Source organism: Thunnus albacares, chromosome 1, assembly GCF_914725855.1.
Source record: "Thunnus albacares chromosome 1, fThuAlb1.1, whole genome shotgun sequence".
Taxonomy (NCBI): domain Eukaryota; kingdom Metazoa; phylum Chordata; class Actinopteri; order Scombriformes; family Scombridae; genus Thunnus; species Thunnus albacares.
The window spans coordinates 9,941,252-9,963,328 of NC_058106.1; the positions used below are offsets into that span (position 1 = coordinate 9,941,252).

The 22,077-nt window shown below is 39.9% G+C and overlaps 1 protein-coding gene across 2 annotated transcripts in view; it reads left to right on the forward strand.

The window, feature by feature from the left end:
- The first annotated feature begins 606 nt into the window (after positions 1-606).
- Positions 607-22,077, forward strand: part of LOC122997035 (collagen and calcium-binding EGF domain-containing protein 1-like) — a 38,098-nt gene continuing 16,627 nt past the window's right edge. The window contains exons 1-2 of one of the 2 annotated variants that reach the window (XM_044372979.1): positions 607-954; positions 2,588-2,668. In XM_044372979.1, the coding sequence (XP_044228914.1) occupies positions 842-954; positions 2,588-2,668 (194 nt within the window). In that variant the 5' untranslated portion in view covers positions 607-841. Of the gene's footprint in view, positions 955-1,423; positions 1,629-2,587; positions 2,669-22,077 lie in introns of those variants that run through there. The other variant, XM_044373066.1, reaches the window with a different exon arrangement.

The following is a 22,077-nucleotide window of genomic DNA, read 5'->3' on the forward strand; positions in this document are numbered from 1 at the left end:
AAACCACTCCAATTGTCAAATCTCTGCACTGAATTTCAGTCTGTTAAAGAACTAATTTTAAAATACTACTGTTTGTTTATAAATCACTAAATGGTTTTGGACAAAATGTTGAATCTTCTGCCAGCCAGACAGCCCTGCTGTGTTGGTTGTTCCCAAAATTAAATCCAAACATGGTCATACTGCTTTGGTAGCTCTGTTGTACATAGCAGATCTGGGACTTGTCTCAAACACTCATAAACTTATCTGTTTGGCTTTGCAGTTAATTAAGTCTTTGGGCATTTTGGACTTTAAAATGTATTCTTTCATTGTTTTTTTCTCTGACATTGCTAAAGCGTTCAATAGCGCCCCCCAATGTCTGAATTAACAGTAAACCTAGAAGAAATTTGGGGATTTAGGGCGCCATCTATTGTTATTATTATTATTATTATTATTATTATTATTATTATTATTATTATTATTATTATTATTATCATATATACGTCATTACTACAAATGCGCAGTGGACTGTATCCTCAGTCGCTTTAAGTCTTTTCTTTAAAGGCAGGAATGTAAATCCAGAGGGATTAGTGAGAGCGCACTGGGCTGTGAACCCTGCAGTAGCTCTCTGAGGGGTCTCTGCTTCAGTGCGTAAAAAGTTAGGACGGGGCTCCGGACGCACCGCGCAGCAGTCATTATCCCAGAGGCTCCATGTGCGTCACCTCTGCGGGATACTGGACAAGGATTTCTGATATTTTGATACCACTGCGAGCGCGGGCCACTGACAGATGAAAACATTGGCGTTTTGCTTTATGTTAAGGCGTTTTCCTTGAACAGATCATCTGTCCCGGAGCGCAAAGGGGACATGGGTCAACTTTATGGTGCGACTCTTTTACCATTTGGCGCTATCTGTGTTGTTTTCCTTTGGGAATCTGGTGCCAGCTCTATCAGGACGACGCTTGGAGTGGACACCTCTAGGTAGGTATCAGGGACATGATTTGTTGAGCCAAAAATGTCTTGATTTTTTTTCTGAATGAGCAGCAGTGTTCTGATGAAGCCCTGTCAAGCTCAACCATAATAAGTTTTATCAGGGATTTTGTGGTTAAAAATGTCGCTTTTCATCATGACGCAAAACTCAATGAAAAGCTTTAACAAAAACAAAAATTTCAAAAACAACATAAATTTGTACGTTTTCATCTTGAACCACAATGAATACTAGTTTTCTAGTATTAAAAAAAAAAGATTTAGGCTATGTCAGAAAAAACAGCTGTAAACCTTTTGGCAACATCCACTACACTGATGTTATCAGACATTATCAAGTTTGTTTCGGTATTGAATTTAAGATGAAAACAAGCAGGCTACCTCACTCTCAGATTAGCACACGCTACCAAAAGCGATAATTAAGTTTAGACTGTGCTTTATTGGTTTTCACTCTTTCCGACACACTGTGTGAGCGGGCAGTCAAAGAGCAGACCCCTGGATGAACCAGCGCAGCGCGTCTAATCTAATGTGATTTTCAAGGAAATGCAAAAAGGCAAAGGGAAACTCCAAATGGTTGGAATCGGTCGCGGTGCAGGGAGCCAAATGTTACTTGTGCTCAGACATAACATGACAGATGCTGTTAAGGTGCCCCTCAGAGAATAGGTCAGGAGGTGAGTAGAGGATGTTAGTGGAGCACATGCACACAATATTCTGAAGGAAAGACGCAGGTTATAAACCCCAGATCATAAACCAACAGTATTATTTTTACCACCTTGTATAAAATTGCAAGGACCTACTTCAGATTTATGTTTTCAAGGTTTAGTGTAAACTCATCAGATCCTGTTACGATGGATTACATCATCCACTGCTGTGATTGATGGGCCTCCTAGATACATAAACACATATACTAGCTGTGTTCATACCTTAAAAATGCTTTATAGTAGGCCTATAGGCTGTGTATGATATAATGTAATATTAATATTTCCCTGTCTGTGAAATTCACATCAATACAATTAGACAAACTGCTTTAATATTTCTTGTTAGTTTGGATTAAGTCTTTGAAATTCACAGTGTGTGTTATTTAATGTCATTTCTTACTGTATGATTTAGAGCTAGATTAATAAATCAGCCAGGGTGATATATCAGCTGATATAGCTTATCACAGATATTGGTATCGGCCTATATGTCTGTTGATAAATAACAAGAAGTTATAGTATAGATATACTAAAGGTATGTTAGAGGTCATTTAGAAACTCTGTCTCCATTACATATTTTGTCCGCGAGAGAGAGCACTGACAAGTTTATGTCTACTGTATAATGTCCTGCTTGGAGTTCTTTAATAAGCACATTTAAGGAATCCTTATCAAAAATGATCGTTATATGTACATGTAGACAATAATCAATAAAGAATATTGTCTGATATGTTGCTATCTGATTGTTTCTCTCAAATATCGATACCAGTATTGTCTCAAAAGTACAGTATTGGTCAGGCCACATATGTGTATAATGATATAAAGAGAAAGATTTTAGTCATTCACGTCAAGGTGCTGTTGAGCGAGGCTTAATCCCTTGATGCAGCTGTCAGATATCAGCCTTTGTTCTCATCAGTCTTATGTCTCTCTTTTCTCAGGACGGAGTGTCCAGATAATAAAATCTTGACAGTGGAGTACTCCTGTGTCAGAGCTGGGGGGAAGAACAGCACTTGTTTCAGGTAAGACTCCAAACTGTCCGATAGTTCACAGCTCAGGTTTCTACCAGGTCCTCTTGGGTGTAATGAGCCCGAGCCACTGAGTGAAACACTGGGGCATTACATTATACATTCATATTTTGTTATTGAGCTGACCGTCTTTTCCAGAACAGTAATTTGCTCAAGGACACTTTGACAGAGCAAGTGGCTGCGTGGGGAGGATTGAACCTAAGGCTTTCTGGGGTTATGGAACGGTTTCTGTAACCACTAAACCACCCTGACATGCCATTCCCGGAGCTCTACACAATATATCCCCTCTAGGAAACTCAATATATCCACTTGGGGGAGAAAAATAAGAATTTCCTGAAAATCATCATTCAGAGACTGAATGATGATCTGAAAATCCAGTCAGTAAGTGTTGTCATTTGTCAACCAACAGCAGCAATACCCTTAAAGATGTCAAGATGACCACTTATCTTACTTGGATTCAAGGGTCCCTTTGATAATGAAAACACAGTTTATATAACAATAACATGGCCAAAACCGGATAAACCTGTCCATCAATATTTTTTTATTTTTCAGATTGTAAGAGTGTCACTTTTTTGAAAATAGAGAATAATGTAAGTTTTGAGCAAAATTGTTGTTAGTTTCCTCATACTGTAGTTTCCATCTGTACTAAACTGAATTCCACCAGCCTGGCTCTGTGACAGTAAAACAGAACATGAACTTTCTCAGCTTGAGTCCAGAGCTAAAACATTTAGGGAAGGCATCCCCCTCAGGGAGTTAGGCCCTGCATTATAACCTAAAAAGTAGAAGTAGTCTGACAGGAGATGATATGATTAGTTATTTTTATTGCTCTGAGGAGGACAGGGACAGCAAACTCTTCACAGTGAGATGATTATCAACGCTAAATTTGGTTTTACTATCAAATCAAAAATCCAGTGAAATAAATCCAGTGGGAAATAAATGAATTCAATGAAGACTTTATGGTAGGATGTAAGGCTTTCAGCTCATGATACATCATACAGCAGGAGAAAACTAATGTAAATCACTCATTTTGACGTTTAGATAACTTTCTTCTGAAGCCAAACTTTGGCTTGGATTCTGTTGTTGGCGTAAGAAGATCCTTTAATAAATGAGGCACCAGGTCTGGTGTGAGGCCAGAACATCTGATCTGTTTACTGTCAAGGATAGACCGTAACAGGCTCTGTGTCTTGTTTAATTTCTGGCTCTACAAGAGATGTGTGGTACTGGAGGAGACGGATTAGATGAGGTTGTATTTTCCTTGCCATGTTTCTCAAGGCAGTTCAGCACAGACCTGAATCAAATTGATTTTGCAAATAACTCAGGGGCAACCAGATTGATCCATTGTGTCTGTACAGTACTGTACTGTAAATATTATTTTCAGTTCAGTTTCAATAAGAGCAGTGTGTTAGGCAGAGCTGATGAAGCTGTCATCACATATTTCCATCTGTTTAGACAGACTGAAGGTTTAAGTAAGTTGTACTTTTTACGGATGTTTACTCCTTATTGTTGGTCTGCAGCCTGTTTCATAAAGCAGGTTTATGGGTATAACTGAGTGAAATATGTTTTTTTTTACTATAAATGTTCCAGAGAGGTTAGGCTACTAGGTTTTACTGAGCAAAATTCCCCAGATACTTTAGTAACTGAACTGAATGTTTGCTAAGCCCCACCGCAACGCTTGTCAAGCTTTCTGTTCTTGCACGGCACATGTGCACTTTACAACGATCAGATTTAACTCTCAGCTCTCAATTGACTGGTGATTTTTTTTAAACAATTCTTCCTTGATTGCAGACAGAGGTAGACAAAAGCAGGCTTCTCATTTCTAGTGGGCAACCATCTCTTTTGACAGCTAAAATGGCAACATTGCTAGCAGATTTGTTTACCTGTAGTATGCTAGATATTTAAGCCAATGTTAACGGTCTCTGCCTGACTTTTTAATATTTCCAGCTTTACTAGAGGAATCTTATAAAAGGCGTCTTAAATATGCATTTGATGGCTGGCTGCATACACAACGTTGTGTTAGAAGACTGAGGCTAAAGCTGCGTGAGCTTCATCACCAGCTGACGATCTATGTAGCAGACATGGAGCTAAATAAAGAAACGTTGTTACTGTTTTGCAGTGTAGAAATAGTTTGTCTCAGTATTACTCCCATAACATGGACAAATGTAAGATCAGACAGTTATTTGGTTCCAACATACTGCAACTTCCATTCACAGTATGTTTTCACTTATAATGTTACATGAGAAAAGGTTTTTAGGACGAGGAATAACCAATTTGTTTGGTAAATGTAAATGGTAAATGGTAAATGGACTGTACTCGTATAGCGCCTTTCTAGTCTTCTGACCACTCAAAGCGCTTTTACACTACGAATCACATTCACCCATTCACACACATTCATATGCTGAATGGTACAGGGGCTACCATGCAAGGTCCCAACCTGCCCATCAGTGGAAATCTAATCATTCATACACATCCACACACTGATGGCACAGCCATCAGGAGCAATTTGGGGTTAAGTGTCTTGCCCAAGGACACATCGACATGTGGACTGGACGAGCCGAGAATCGAACCGCCGATCTTCCGATTAGACCCGCTCTACCTCCTGAGCCACAGCCAAATAATATCTCATATAATGAGTCTGGGTTGCAGGTGTGCAAAGTTCCCCAAATCCAATATAGAGCAGGACACAGCTGCTAAGAGCCTACACTCTGATGTAGTAGCATTCAGGATCAGCCTCCACACAGTGGGGAAATACTACACGGTCAATGTGTTAGTTATTAGTAATACCTGTAACCTGTAACCCCTTGACTTATGTAACAAGTTAATGATATGCTCCTTGGCTGTAAGTAATGCTTGGTCAATACTGTAGGTAGTAAGTTAGTTAGCCGGACATGCTAACAATCACATACTACTGGTTTATAGAGCAGAATAATACGCTGTTTAGTGCTTTTCTTACACATTTTCTCTTGTGTTCTTGGTTTTGGAAAGACGACCCATGCAAAGTGCAACACCTGTAGAGAAATGCAAACGTTTGGCCTGCTGTGCTTAGTTACTTATGTGATTGGACAATTGGTGTCAATTGCTTCATGCTCCACCTTCAGAACAACAGAAATCAAGCCATAAAAAAGTTCATACCCAAGAATAAATAATCTGTGACTGAGAACATCTGGGACTGCAATTATTAAACTGTATTTGACCCAGACCTGGTCAGTCTAACAGTCTGACCATTACCCAGAGCTCTGCTGTGTCCAGACAAGCTGCACATTTTCCAATCACTTCTACTTCTCTTCTCTTATTTCTTCACCTGGCACGTCTCTCTCCTACTCAAATAATCTGGGAAGAAGTAATATTTATAGTTTTGATTCAAGATGACATGTTAACCATTTGGAAAAACTCACACCTTCTTAAAGAAAGTGGGCTTAGTTGCTATCAAAACAGTGAAGCAAATTATGGTACTTATGGTGCTTAAATTATGGTTGCAGTTAGCATGAGTGCTTTCTTGACTCAGTGAGAAAACTCATGATGGATCATCTAATGTTTTAGAAAGCTTGACTATATTTCAGAAACTTTTAATTTAGAAAATACTTAAATTTACAAAGTTTTATCAGGCCACTGTGATCAGAATCCACCATTCATTGAATAAGAATGCTTATAATGTTGCTGATCTTCTCGTTCTCCCCATCATCTTCGTCACTGATTGTGTTTTGCTGTGGATTGACAGTGTTTGCTAAATGCCAAAAATCAAAATGTAATGTCTCTGTCTCAGAGGGGTTTTGTGGTGTTGTGCAGAAGTAAACCCTTGCTGCTCTCACCATCCAAACAAAGACCAGCCGGCCCCTCATCTGTGGTTTTCACAGCGATGAGGGTGAATCAGCTCGATTTCTACATTTCTATTGTTCTGCCCATTTCGTGTTCTTTTTCTGTCTTTGCTGGAGGTCAGATTTCAGCCGTGCCAAGCCAAATATACATGGTTCGTACCCAGATTCTGAGTGATGTGAGTGTGTGTGAGCTTGCATGTTTATGTATGAGTCCACATAAATTGTGTCTGTATTGTCTGTGCTGGCAGTTATAGCAGGTTTTTAGATGATGAGAGTTAATTTTCTGCTCCTCTCTGAAGCGTACTCTCTAAACACTCTCAGCTGTTGGGTCCTATTCTGACAGGACTGATTGGCTTCACTAAACTAGAAACCATCCTTTCTCTTGATTGGCATGTTGTTCTAGTTTAAATACCCTGCATGGCTCATTACTGCAGCAGATAACACCCATAACATCACGCTACAGTACGTGAGCTCAGGCTCTGATCTCAGTGAGTGATGATGATAATTGTCATTGAGATGACTAATGTTTATTATTTCCATACTTTCTGCTACTTTTATTGCTACAATGATCCATCTTGTTCAATGTGATCATTAGAGTTTTGTATTCCATTGTTCATGCGCAGTGATCATCTCCAGTATCATCTCACAGAAGGACAGAGTGGAGGGTACCTGTACAAAGTGATTTTAGCGCATATTGTGAGGAAGTGAGCTTTTGTACTTTTCCCATTTGCACAGAATACATTTGTTTGTTTTACGTCATGGGAGAAAGTGAAATGAGAAATGTCTGGAGCTAAAAAGTAGGTTAGTATGCTGGTTTCCTTCACCTGAACGGGTCACAGAACCACACATTGAGACTGAAACTGTATCTCTGATGTTCAGTACCTCTGCCAAGCAAAATCATGTTTGAATTTTCAGTAAACAGGTCAAAAACCAATAATCAGTGCCATCCCAACAACTACATTTGAGTATGTGGGATATCCAGAGAGGGGAAACAACTCAAACAGCCTCTGAACACAAGAAAACAGAAGAGTTTGCCAGCTATGCAAACAAAATATTTAAAGGATGGGTTCACATGTTTTCAAGTCTGTCTTGGTAGTATAGTAACAAAAAGAGAGACTTTGGCACAAAAAAACTGTAATGTTGAAAGATACCTTCTTGATTTGTCTAATTTGGATGGCTGAAGGATCATATTAGCTTCAGATCACCTTTTAAATACATTTTGCACAGAAGGAGGTCTGTGGATTTTGGCCCCATCACTTACATTTATGAAGGGATCCTCTAATGGCCTGTATGAACAGGAGGAATGAAAAACCTATGTCAATGCTCATTTGGGCACCTGAATATTGTTTTAAGACAGACTTGGAAAATTGTAAACCTATCCTTTAATTTAATGGAGAGTCCTCTCCTTAAATATTTAGATACTCACTCTTTATTTCTTTTGCTGGAAATCATATCCATATTAAATGACTAAAGAAATATGTTATGGTGTTTAAGACAAATTAAGTAGTAAAGCGGGAACTATACTTTCATTTTATTTTGTCATTTTATAGACCAAATGGTTTATCGATAAAGCAGGAAAATAATCAGCAGATTAATCGATAATGAAAATAGTCCAGCTGTAATTCTTCCATTTTACTTTCTCCTCCTTACTCTCCTCCACAAACACATGTCTGGAGTACAATGAATTGCAGTGCATGTGGTCAGATGAAAACAGTGCAACTCAGTTTCTGGACTGTGCCTGCGAGAATATCTCAAGGCTGAGTCACACAATCTTTTGGTCTTTTTGGCTGAATATTCTTCTCTGAAGCGCCTTTGCGGGGGTCTCTGATATCATTACACTGTTGGCCCCTTTCATGCATTTTTGCTTTCGAATTTACTATCCATCTGTTTTATTTGTTTGAAAACCTTCACTTCAGTCCACAGATATAGTCACAAATGTAGCTGTGCTTGACTTAACTACATCTTTACCGTCATCACCAGACATTGTTGAAATGGATGAACAGAAAACCAAATCTATTTTCCACTGCATCCAAAATCCTACTGCTAACCCATGTAGAAATGAGGTTTAGTTGAATTCAACCATAGATTATAACCACAACCATTTCCTGTCTTGACTCATTATACTACTCATGCAGGGTTTGCCTCTGAACATGTAATAGCGTGCCGACTGTAGGTCGGAAGGCAGGAAGGCCCCTTTACACCTGGCATTCACATGCGTCTCATGTGGATTGTGTCCACATCAGATAAACTGTAGCTGCATTCAGTTTCCTCTTTCTGTTGCCAAAATGCAGTTTGGACGAGTGTCCTCATGTGATTTCCATTGTTTGAAACAATACACATGTGTCCAGAAAATCCATTTTATTACAAAAATGATCCACCCAAGATAGTTTTCCCTAGAACAATGTTGCTCTAGGGAAGGGGATGTCGGTTGATCAATCACTTTGGTCTAGGAGGAAATACCTCAACAACTATCGAGTGGAGGGTCATAAAATTTGATACACACATTTATATGTACCAGAGGATGATGATCCCCTAACTTTTCACCCATCACCAGGTAAGATTTCACTTATGCAGTAAAATATCTCAACATATAGAGGATAGATTAGAACAAAAATTTGTACAGTCATTGATGGTTTTCAGACAATGACTCCCAACGACCTGGTTTTATACTACAATGACACCATGAGTTTGGCATTTGTGGTTTTTATGTGTAATGTCTGGATAACTGTTGGATGGATTGCTATGAAATTTGGTACAGACATTAATGGTCTCCACAGGATGAGTTGTAGTAGCTTTGGTGACCCCTTAACTCTTTGTTTCCTGACTGAATACCTGTAAAACTAAAGACAGTGTTTTGGCTTGTATTTGTATTTAGGGCTAATTAGCAAATGCTAGCATGATAAACTAAGACAGTTAACATGATAAACATTCTAACTGCTCAACATTAGCATGCTGGCATTGTCATTATGAGCATGTTAGCATGCTGATGTTAGCATTTACTGACTGACTCAGTGACTTGAAAACCTGAATTTCTTTAGTGAGTGACTTGATTTGAAAAACGTGAGTTAGTAAAAAAGAGTCAAACCTCTCATCTCCACCATGCTTGTGTGATTAAACCATGCTCTTCAAGATCTTGTAATTATACCCTAAAACTGCAATAATTCTGCAACAAATGGCAAACTGGAAGAATGCCCACACATTTTCCACATAAAAAATAGAATGTTTTTGTAGAAGCCAAAGTAAAGCAAAAACACTCTTCAACCAGAACAATCCAAACTCCTCTTACCCTGAAGTGGTCGTCTCAGGCAAACCTACATTTCTGTGGTGACGCCTTTGCAAATTTTCAAGTGTACAAACTTTTATTGCAAAAGGTAACAGAAATAAATAACAAACAACAATAAACAAAAAGAGATTTATTTCATTCATATTTTTAGCAGTGTGGCCAGGTGTGTCTCTCACATTCTGCATTGATGATTTGAAATGTACGGTCGTCAATACATCCCGTGTTTCATTTATGCCATTTAAGTATCTTATGAAATCTCATTTTAAGCATACAACTCGGCCAATCAGAAGCTTGAAAACTCTTAGTTGCAAACTCATTTTGTGTTTTGTGTACCCAGAAATATGAAGTCATCACCACATAAGCTTCCATTTTGCACTTCCTTTTTGAGTCTGGATTTTCTCGTTTCACTAAGTAGTGGGATGAGTTCGTGGGCCACAGCTTTGGACTTTGCTTGGTGTTTTATGCAATCTGAATTCCTTCTTAAAAGGTTTATTTAAAGTTAGCTGTTTGTTTGCTGATGACCATGCATCACTTGTCTTATCTCTTCTCTTAAGACCTAAAGCCTTTGCTTGTTGTACAAGCCATGCCTAAATGTCTGTAGAGCAGACACCAGTGGTAATGAAGGTCATGCCACAGCGCATGTTTGTAGTATAATTTGAACAAGCAAAAGTTCTGTATTTTTCTTTTTGTTTTTTGGTCATTAAGAAAGAGGTGACAATATTACAGACCTTTTTCCCATGGATGGAAACTCTCAAAGTAATTTATAAGAGAGACTGATTCATTCTCAAGCACCTAGTACAAATTCAACCCCCACCACCCACGCACAGTTGTCCTGTGTATCACCCAGCAACATTGAAAGTGTTCATTACTGAAACCCGACTGAGACTGACTTAGTTCCAGGCCTGGACTCCATCTTCATCTTTCTAGTTCTATCTGTTTTGCTCTGGAGAGACAGAAACCAGGCCTCCATCTAGTAGCCTGAGTATTAATGCTGGGGTTGAGGTCAGGTCAAATGGAATAAACAATCTGTGTCATACATGCCATGTGTTGTTTTGAAGTGCGCATAATTACAGAAGCTGTTAGAGCTTTGTGCTAACCAGATAAGGTCAGTCAGGTTGATGGTGAGAAGTTTATCTTGTCTTTTTTTTTTTTACTTATTTGACAAACACACATTCTTAATAATGAAATGTAGTTTTTAGTCATTAATTATCATTTTAGTTTGACCTGAACACCAGCATCCTCTACTTGTGCTGTTAATTCCACCTCTTTGGACTGCTCTGGGATGTGGTAGGATGAGGCCACACAAGGGAGCATCTCTGGTGTCATGGTCCCTCTGAGAGATGAGGATGTGTAGAATTTCAGCTGTTAAACCTCTGAAATAACACTGAGCTGGGAGACACAGAGTCTGCTGCAGGGTGAATGACATCCTGACTTCAAAACTCTTTCAGACTGGATGACTGAATAACAAACACACTAACTTATTTGTTGACTGACTCATTGACATGATGATTGATGAACCTACTGACATATGTGAGTGAGGATAGCAGGATCGATGGCTAAGATCCCTGTATGTCTGGTGTATGTGATGCATATGTGTGAGAACATGTGAACATTGCTCTTTGACACCTTCATTGCAGGGCAACAGATAAAACAGGGTTATCTCTAAGTCTTAAGCTCCCTCTCATCTCCTTTGTTTCCTGCTGGATTTATGGAATGAGACTTGGCTTTCACCTCAACTCTGCCTGGTCTCTGCAAATACTTTAAAAGCTGCTAAGCTTCCCACCATAAACACACTCACACACCACACATCCTTGTGAAACCCCAGTGTTAGTGATGCATCACTAAGTTGAGTAGTAGTGATGCATCACTAAGTTGAAAACTTATGTGAAAAAACAAGCCTACTGAGAGCTGTTCTCATGCAGCATAAAGTGCATAAAAAAGACCACAAAATCATCATCAGCTCAGAGACATGCAGCAACACAGCAGATTAGATAAAGAATAAACTGAGGTAATGAGTTGTCCAGCTAAGCAAACACTGACAAGACAGTCATTGAGACTAGCAAGATATTTAAAGAGTAAACAGAAAAGATAAAGACAAAGCCAGAGACATACATAGCATCCCAGTAAGTGAAGAAAAACATGATGTGGTAAGCTGCTGTATGGGGTTCTTATTCAACAATGAATGCCTATCATTCCCAAATGGAAAAGCTGAATCTACTCAGATGCATGTTTCTCTGATTGTAATCTAACACTTTGAACACAAAGAACTACAGAAAGTGGAATAACAGCAGGAGAGATGAATAAAAAGAGAACTTGCTTCTGCGCTATGGCAAAGTTGTCAAAAAAACAAATCCATCTACTGCATCTGCAGTTTCTCAGCGTTGGGGTGCCGCTCATGTGGGTTCACTTAAGTTTCAGACTTGTGCAGGGGAGATGCAAAGATATTTGTTTGATATATTCTTTGTAAAACTATAAATTAAATAGTTCTTATAATAGGACTATGGAAAACTTAAAATAATTCCATCTGATGCACTTTTGTGCTCAATGATCCATGTTTTACATTTCATACTGTTCATCGCAAATGGGCCAGAGCAGATCAGGATCATTGAGCATATTAAATCACTATATATATATATATATATATATATATATATATATATATATATATATATATATATATAAATAAAAAACAGTACAATAAATGAAAAATATACATAGCAGTGAGAGGGACAGGAAGGTGGCAGATGGAGACAAGGAAAGAAAGTAAAGTAAGGGGGGGAGTTGGGGGGATTTGGAAGCGAAGGTATTTTTTGATCCAAATGAAATAAAGCTGCACCCTGGCAGGCCGAACGCTCTCCTCAGTGGGGGATTTGCCTGGAAAACCATGTAAAGGACTATAAAAAGAGCAAGAAGGGGAAATCAGAGCAGGGAGGGAAGTTGCTGAGTGTTTTTCTCTCTCTCTCCTGTAATTGGCTCCCCACCTCGATGAGTACATGTGGTGGGATGCTGACAGAGGTTCCACTAACTGTCGGTGGATCAGACGTTCAGCAGCTCCACTCTGTAGACACTGACATGACATTCACTCAAACTATTTCCTCTCATTCTTTCTGCATGCATTACTGTCATATTTTCCATTACTGTCACTTTCTCTATTATCTCTACCGTCTCTCATCCCCACACATCTCCATCCTTTCTGCACCCTCTCGCTTTTGCTTTTCCTTTGCCTTTTCCCTCCTCCTCCCTGGAGTTTTACATTGCTGTCTCCTGTTTTCACTTGTTTTTCCATCTCTTTCCAGTCCGTACATGCTGTCTCTCTTTCTCTCTCTCTCATTTGTTCTATGACTCACCTTCACTCTTCCTCCTATGTCTATAACTCTGTCTCTGTCTTCTTTTCCACTCTACCTTTTTGTTTTCCTCTTTAAATCAGAGACATCAGCTGTTTTATAAATATGTGAGTATATTTGCATTCACTGCAAATGTTTCGTGGTCGTAGTATAAAATACAGATTATGTGCTCCACACACACAAACAGACAGTAAATTTCCTTTAATGCAGCAGTGCTGTTTAGTCTGAATAGCTACCTTGTGGGAAATTGGGGAGGCATGTTCAGACAGACAAGAGCGAGAAAAGGCACAAATACACTCACTGGCTACTTTATTAGGTACACCTGTGCCAAAAAAAACATGAACAGTGTTAAACAATTACATAACAGAGTTTTGAAAGTCAAATCCCTACCCAACTACTTCTGAACACAAGCTGAGAGCAACTTTATGTAAGCTAACATTATTGCTACTCTGGGCAGTGAACCTGTTGATGTAGCATCCAATAAAGATGGCTACCGCTAGCCAGCTACAGTTAGCAGTAAGTAATATAATGTCTGTTGGTAAAGGGGCTAATTCTGTATTTATACTCACAGAAAGACAAATGATAAAAGACAAAAAAGTTGAGTGCAAACGTACCCTTTAATTATTCTTGTTTTAGTTGTATTTAAGTTCTTGTACCATACTGGTTACCATATATTTGTGGCAATGAAGTGGACAGCTAAAGCTAGATTTATGCTCGACGCAGTATACCTGGCGTGATGGTGCGAGTGCCAAAAATGCTGTCATCGCATCTTTCGTGTCGAGTGCGAAAGCCCCACAAGTTGTCATGTGCCTCTGATTTGTAACTAAGCACACACTGCTGAGAGGGACTTCCCAATGGTATAAAGCTGCTCTTTTGTACATAGTTTTGTTATTATTTTTGATTTACATGTGTGGAAACAATACAAATATGTGTGTGTTTTTAAATAAACACTTTTGTATTTACAATGTTTGTGTGTGTGGCTTATTTCACAAACAAAAAAAAAACACCTCACTAGTTCAAACAGCCTTTCCTAATGACTGTGTCCAGCGAAATGAAGAATTATTACACATTATTTCATTAGCATATTTGTACAGTAGCAAGTTAAAGTAGCATATAAATGAGAATTGACTCCAGTGTCCTTCATATAGGGCTACCGATGTACTATGTGAGCTTTAAATCATGAGGTTCTATCCAACTCTTTTTTTTTTTTTTTGTCAAAATCAAGTTCTTTAAATATTCATGACCATTTGAATGTGGAATTATACTAGTGAGTTGATATATTTAAAAAGCACAATATTTGTTTGTATATTTAAGTTACATGTCACATTTCGAAGCTCAGAATCTAAGAACTGTACTCAGATGGGACCTTGAAAGTTCTTAGGATAATGATGTTTTTCCAGTAACACTCGTTGACTTCTTGCTTATTGTTAGGTTGAGCAGTACGCTCTTAAGTAATCATTAGTAGTTCCTTCTGGCTTTTTGGCTGGCTGGTAGTGGGCAGGGCTTATCAATTAACCCAGTGGCCCAGGTGTGATAAGGCTTCTGGATAACAGCATTCAGTAGTGATTTTGACACTGAACAGCTGTGAGAATGAGACTCGACACCAGAATAACTTTTTGTCCTTAGCCATGAAATCTGCAAGCCAACTACGACTACCCCCAGCTTTGTTTAATTTTGGGACCAACCACCACCAACGAAAAAAACTTGAACTTGCCACTCGTGGGGAGCTCCTGGTTGGAGCTAGCTACTGTTGCTGACCGGAGGTAAGCCCCGCACACAACCCACTGCCAGCTAGTCTTATTTTTCCAACCGCAATGAACTTGCCTTCAACACGCCAGAAACCGAACTGCCAGTCGTTTTTGTAACACTTATACGTAACACAGAACATTTTGTTTGTACACCCCCTGGTGTTTCGGAGAATACTGCAACAAACAACGCGTTGAGCATTAACGCCTTTGTTCATGCTAATAGCTCACGCGCCATCTGTGGAGGTCCGCACCACGATGTCTCACGCGAGTATAAACAAGGCTTAACGGTCTGCATCTCTTTATTACTGTGCTGAGAGACAGATGCAGAGAGAGGGAGCGGAACTGACAGAATGTATCACATCATTGAAGTGTTGTTCATCTGTGTCTGGTTGTAAAGACAGCAGGCTGCTTTCTATAGCAGGTGATGAGAAGCAGGCATGTGTGTGTGTATTTTAACATTCTCTCACTTCCATGTGCTGTATGTTGGTGTGTGGCTCCAACACTGCAGGGTTTAACGCTCAGGGCCTGCTGGGATCTGCAGTCAGAGGTCCCCCTCTTACAAGCCATAAAACAAGCCATTATATCACTGCTGTCGCTGAAAAAAAAGAAACCTCCCACCGCAATTATCATGTTGTAGCTTTTTTGTCTTGAATTGAAAATGTGCACTTTCATGTGTTGAGTGAATTTCATCATCCCTTACAGTCCTTATGGATTGTTAAAACCCTGGTGTATTTTTCTCTCCCTTTCTGAAAAATGTGCTGTTAGCACACAAAGTTATCATCGCTCAATGATAATATAATCCATGCACCTTACATTTCATCAGCAGACCCGGTAGGCTTGTCCTCCAGTCATAGGATTAATACAAAAACGGACAAACAGTAAACGGTGTAATTAGGTGCTAAAACCAGTCATGTCAAACAGCAGGAAACTTCTCACTGAAGAATGGAAAGAGGTGATTTGATTTTGGTCTGAAACAGGCAACAAGGACCAGATGCCTCCATCGGTGTGTGTTGTGTGTTTGGACATATGTGAGGGAGTATGTGAGTGTGTTTGTGCATGGGTCCATGTGTATGCTGTTATGCTTGGTAGATGTCTGGACTGAATACTTCCACATTTTTATGTGTGTGTCTGTCTGCATGTGTGTGAGCACAGGTGCACATAAATGAGATCATCCTTTATGCTTGTAAATGTGTGTGTACAAAACAGTGGATAAGTGCAGCCCGACTTTGTAGATGTCTGGTGGTATTGAGTGCGATGACATTTGATAAATATAAATGTATGTGTGTACATATACAATATGCACATATTGTGTGTATTGCGTGTGTGTGTGTGTTCTGGTGATTGAATTCCCTCTTCCAGCAGTCTACTGTTTATCATGCAGAGAGGACTTTACTGAGGCACTGACAGCTCTGTCTTCAGCTCAGTCCTCATCACTGACACAGACAACAAACTAATTCCTTGCCCTCTCAAGCAGCTTGTGAGCTTGAAACGTTAAAATACGTGGTGAAACCTCTGCTATCGCCAAGTAGAAAGAAATAGCCGGCTCACACATAAGGGCAGCACGTTCAGACCGAACGCGATCCGCATACGGATTGTTTACATTGCATCCAGAAATCCGCAGGGGCATCCTATTCAAACTATCACTCTCTTTTTCCCTTTGGCGTTTTCTCTCTGTGTACTTTGGACGGTGATCAACAAACCTGAAGCTGTGGGAACTGTAACCTGTTCATTTTTCTCACACTTGGAGTTGACACAAGATTCTTTCAGCAGCTATACCACTTTTGAGTGCTGTTTCATTACACTGAGAAGCACTTAACGCTGTCCTCCGTCTTCGTTTTCTCAGAGAAATCTTTTACGAGGCCCTTTGAGTTACGCTTCCTGTGTTTAATGGAGGTATAATTGTCTTTGTCGAGCTGTAGACCCGTCGAACCTCCCCAAAAACTCCAGTCATCACCTTCCATCTTTTTCTGATTAGTGCGCACCTGAATGGCCCTCTGGACAAGCACAATAGCTGTTTTTCTTTCTTCTCTGTTTTGCGTAAAATCTGCTCCAGATTAGCTCTTTTGGGCCCTTTTATTGCTGCACTGTCATTGTCAATACCTCAACAAAACAAATCACCAGCCAATTGATAACAGACTGGAACGACATTGTTGTTGTACTATTGTTTGAAGTCAAGAAGCCCGGCGGGGTGCATGTGCCTAGATGCATGAAGGTTTGTCTCATGAAACAAGATTGAAAATAGAGAATAATGGAGGTGTGGAGTGTAACAGCTTGGGGAGTTACAACTGAAAACAGTTATAAATCTTGCAATATCCCAAGGATTTTCCAAAATCAAGGCAGTCACAAGGCCATTTAGAAGACTTGGAAGACCTTCTTGGTCTTATCAGTCCATAACTTTGAGCTTCAGTGACATTCTCTGGTGAGATTTTTGGTAAATGATCCTCCTTAAAACAGTTTTCCTGTCTGGCATGAAAACTCAACCAGACACATCGTTTTGAGAGACCTTTCGTTAGCTTGACCTCACTGCTTAGCTGCTTTCACTCACCCATATCTGGCTCTTACACATCCCACTTTGGTCCCTGTTAACCCTCTTTCCCTTATCTCTGTGACAGACCGACAGTCACTTTTGTTTCTCTCTGGCTATGCTGCCATTTATTTAATTAATTGATTAAGCTTAAGTGTATTTTATTGGTATCAACAAAGGGGGGGGGGGGGGAGGGATGTCAGCTTCATTCTGTGTCACACACAAATAGTGATGTGATACAGTACATTCTGCCAGGCCAATTCTGGTTTTTCATCCACTTATTTTTTGCCAATGTTTGATGCCAAAAAATTATACAATGAATAATGATGGAAACACATTGGTCTGATAAATAGTAATATTATGATATTTCCTGTGGTTTTCCAAATACTTTCACAGTGTGGGCAGGCGGCATCAACATCTGGTAACAAAGACATTCTTGGTTTGAAACATTACAGACCTTGAAATGCCATCTGTAGAATATCCCTGCGCCACATAGGAAGAAATATGTATAGCTTGACATGACAGATCAATACTGTTCAATACCTGGCTTATAAGGTAGATGTTTTTTCTTTATGGAGCTCTGTTTTAGTGATCAAGAAACCATGGATTCACTTCAACCAAGCTGATGGAAAATAAATTTTATTTATGGCAACATTTTAAACATTTACTTGCAGTTGTTTGCATAGAAATATAGCTGGAAACATAGCTCGTCTGTCCATCCCTCCCCGTCTCCTCCGCACACATGTTCTCCGATCATTGTTGTCTGTCAGGTAGGATACCAAACCTCCAGATCCCTGTAGATTTGGACAGAGCAGATCACATGTGCGTCTGTCATAGAAAGCAGCTCAGAGGGTCAGAGATGCCACATTCCTGCAGTGACACTGAGCCTGGACGAGGTCACAGAGGCCAGAGACCGCTGGGAGAGCTTTGTCAGCCCTGAGACACACACACAAGATCTTGAAATCCTGCTTTTAATCTTCTTGAAACAAGCAAAACAGTACACATGTTCCCAGGGCACAAAATTAGCAACAGCCACCAGCCAAATGCTGGTCAAATATGTGAGTGGCTGGTAGATTTGCTTCACTCACCAGCCCAAAAAACAATGGTAATCTATTGAGCGGCTGGTTAAATTTGGCCGGTAGACAAAAAAGTTAATTTTGCACCCTGCGTGTTCCACAATAAAAGTTCCTGCCCCATAATGACAGAGTCTTTACAAACCCATCCTGTTTTGACCGAAAACAACAGTAGTTGGTATGAAGTGGGAAAATGAATCATTCGCTTTCGTTTCATTAAAAGCTAGTCAGTGGTTCCAGGAATCATGCATGATGAAACAAGCAGGGTAGTTTACAAAGTGTCACAATGAAGTGGTGAGATGCTGCATCATCATCAGGTTTAGTTGGAAATCTGGTCTGCGGATTCTGAGGTTTTGTGTGTGATGGAAGAATGAGGAACAACGGAGGAAGAACGAGGTCTACTTTCTCCCACACAAACACTTTTAATAACCTTTCCAGTCAACTAACTCCCCTTATTTTCTTTTCTTTTCTTTTCTTTTCTTTTCTTTTTTTAATAATCTTTTTATTGTTTTGGGCAGCGTAAAAACAACAATGTCAGGAGTATAGACATTACAATCAACTATGCCTCCTATGAACCCCAACCTACTTCCTGTTCCACCCTTCCTTGCATGGCAGTTCATAATAAAAATACATAAATAATAAAAAGAGAGAAATTAAGGATAAGTTAAAGTACTCAAATAGATAATGCAAAGAATTTAAAGTGATACTGATGGTAAAAATAAAAAATTTCGAGACAAAATATAGGATCATGAGGCTTGTACATATATGATTTAATTAATTTTATTTATGTTTCATTTTGGCCAAGAAATTACTGGCTTAAATTGGCTAAAGGAAGAGTTTGACATTTTGGGAAATACACTTATCTGCTTTGTTTTGTTGAGAGTTAGATAAGAAGATATGGAGGTACCATCAGCAGACGGTTAGCTTAGCTTAGCATAAAGGGTAAAGTATCTGCCAAACAAGCCCTCTTAAAGTCACTAACATCTTTTATCTTGTTTCTTTAATCCGTACAAAACCCGAGTTACAAACATCGGTTTTACAGGGGGCTGTGTACTGAACTATTTCTTGGCCAGGCGCAGTAACTTCCTGTAGTCTCCACTGTAACCACATGGCGCTGACAAGACCTCAGGAAGTTACTGCGCCCAACCAAGAAATAGTCACACGTAACATTAACTTTCATAAAACCAACGACACTTCAGTTTTTGTAAGATTATACCAAGATATAAGTTAATTTGTGAGTTTAAGAGATGGTGGTCTATCAGTTCCACTAACTGGCTGTAGCTTCATATTTAGCATACAGACATGAGTGGTGGTATTGATCTTCTCATCCAACTCTCAGTGAATACGCATGTTTTCCAAAATGTCAAAGAAATATTTCACAGCTCAACATTGTAATGAAGTGAGAGAAAGACAGAGAGGGAGGAAAATGTTGCTTTCCCTTGCATTATTCAGTCAACTCCTCTGTAATGCTGAATTTCCAAAAATCATCATGAGCACTGAAACCTCAGCAGTCATTACCTGAGAGAACAGAGGCAGCAGGAAGGAACAAAGAGGCAAGGGATATTATGATAGCAGTTAGCAGACACTCATAAAAGAAATTTCCATTTGAAAAAAACAAAACCTAAAATGTGAAAACTGAACATTGACATACAATAGCTGTATCAAACTATGCCTATAATCCTGGAATAATGACAAAAAAGAAATACGAGTGAGGGAAAAAAGGTTAAAGGGTGTTTTTAAAGATGGGGTCAGGATGGGAAAATAAGAGGAGAAACGATGAAAAGATGAGGCGAATGGGGAGAGGTGAGGCATAACAGAGGAGTGGGAGGTAGGGGAGGAGGAGTGCAGGTCAACCTGTACTCTGGTGGAAGTGATTCAGACCTCCTGTGCTCCAGTCAAAGCTTCCTCTGTTAGGCCAGAGCTCTGATGTTTCCCCTGAGGCCTGGGTCCTGGAAGTGGGCTGGCAGAGGAAATAAACAGAGAGGAGGTGCTCACGCTCGCCACACTAACACCTTCACATATGTATACTCACACAAGCTTAGAAAGAATACATACACACGCAATTATACGCCAACACTAAAAGAGCTGAGCATGTCGCTCTGCGCAACACCTTCACACCTTTAGGAGGAAGGTGACATACTGTAGAGGCTAGTTTTGTATAATTTTTTGGTGGAAAAAACCTTAAAACAAATAGAGAACAAATTTCAGTACATACAATATGTAAATCTCTTTAAGGACAAGTAGTCACAGGTTGGAATTTGTGGAGCTTCATAAGACAAATGGGTAAAAAAGTGTGAATTCCTTTAACCTATTTGTAAAGTACTATAAATGTGCTTTCACTGGGGATTAAAAAAACAAAGGGCTTATGGATAGAACACCTTCTGAAAAATCTCTTAAACTCCCACCAGAGCAGCAGCAAATTAGCAACACATTGAAAAGACAAAAACAAAAAAGCTCCACATCAGAAATGAACTATTCTGACTCCCACAAGAATATATGAAATATTGGACAGGGCAGACCATGTGTTTTATTGTTGGTTTCATCATGCTAATGTGTTTCAGCATAATCCATCATCACACCATCATACACAACATGACCTGCCAAGTTTTTTGAACCATTCGCAACTGTGAGGGTTGCTGTGCAAATAAATCAATTACAGCACGGTTGATGAATACAACATGCTGTAATTGTAACACGTATAAACCACATTAGTAAGAAGCATCCATCAAAATGACAAGACATACGCTCACACTTACACACACACGACCGCTCTCCTGTCCTGGCAAGTCAAGAGGCCGTTGACCTTCACTGAGCTCCACTTCCTGTATTCCTCCCACCAGAGTCCCAAGAGGGAAACTTTCAGCTGACAACAACCTTCATCCCTGTCTTTTAACCATCCTTCTCCTCCTGTTAATGTCCTCCTCCCTCATCTCTTACCCGTGGCATTTCCTCCCCCACCATCTTAACATCCAGCTGTGTTCATCCCACATCTCTAAAGTCTGAGGTGGTGAACAGAATATGTGGTTCACTTCCAAGGACATCTGAAAAGGTGATACTGAAGCTTCTTATAATCTCCCTCAAATGTAGAAACCCTACCTACAAACTGGTACAACCAAACTCTGTAATGTGAATGGGCTCATAATGTGTAGTGATTGCAGCATCGTCTAAGGAAAGCATCATCCACACTGTGCCCTGCTCTCAGGACCCCGGCACTGTCTGAGTGAGGGACTTTGGGAGGTAGTGGGGTTTTCTCGGGGTGCTATAATGAATATCCTGTCTTTGTAGCGCATTCCTGCCTGCGAATGCACAAATAAATCATAGTAATACTGGATGGGAAACCATAATAGTGAGCTTTCCCCCCTTGGAAGGAGACCCCTTGCTAAAGTACATAATCTTCAGTGTAAAGTGATCCAGGCCCAGGCCTGCCTCTGGATCCTGTCTCAGTGTTTCTTCCAGTGCCGCCGTGCTGATTTTGGCAGCAGCTTCAGCAGCAGAACGGGGTCGGATGTGGGCCTGCTTGCACCCCTTGCTGGGCAGGTAGCTGCTGGGTCAGCCACCAACAACACAAGTGACTGGTGATGCCCAAGGGCCAGAGAAGAGGATGGGACAGGGCTGAGGT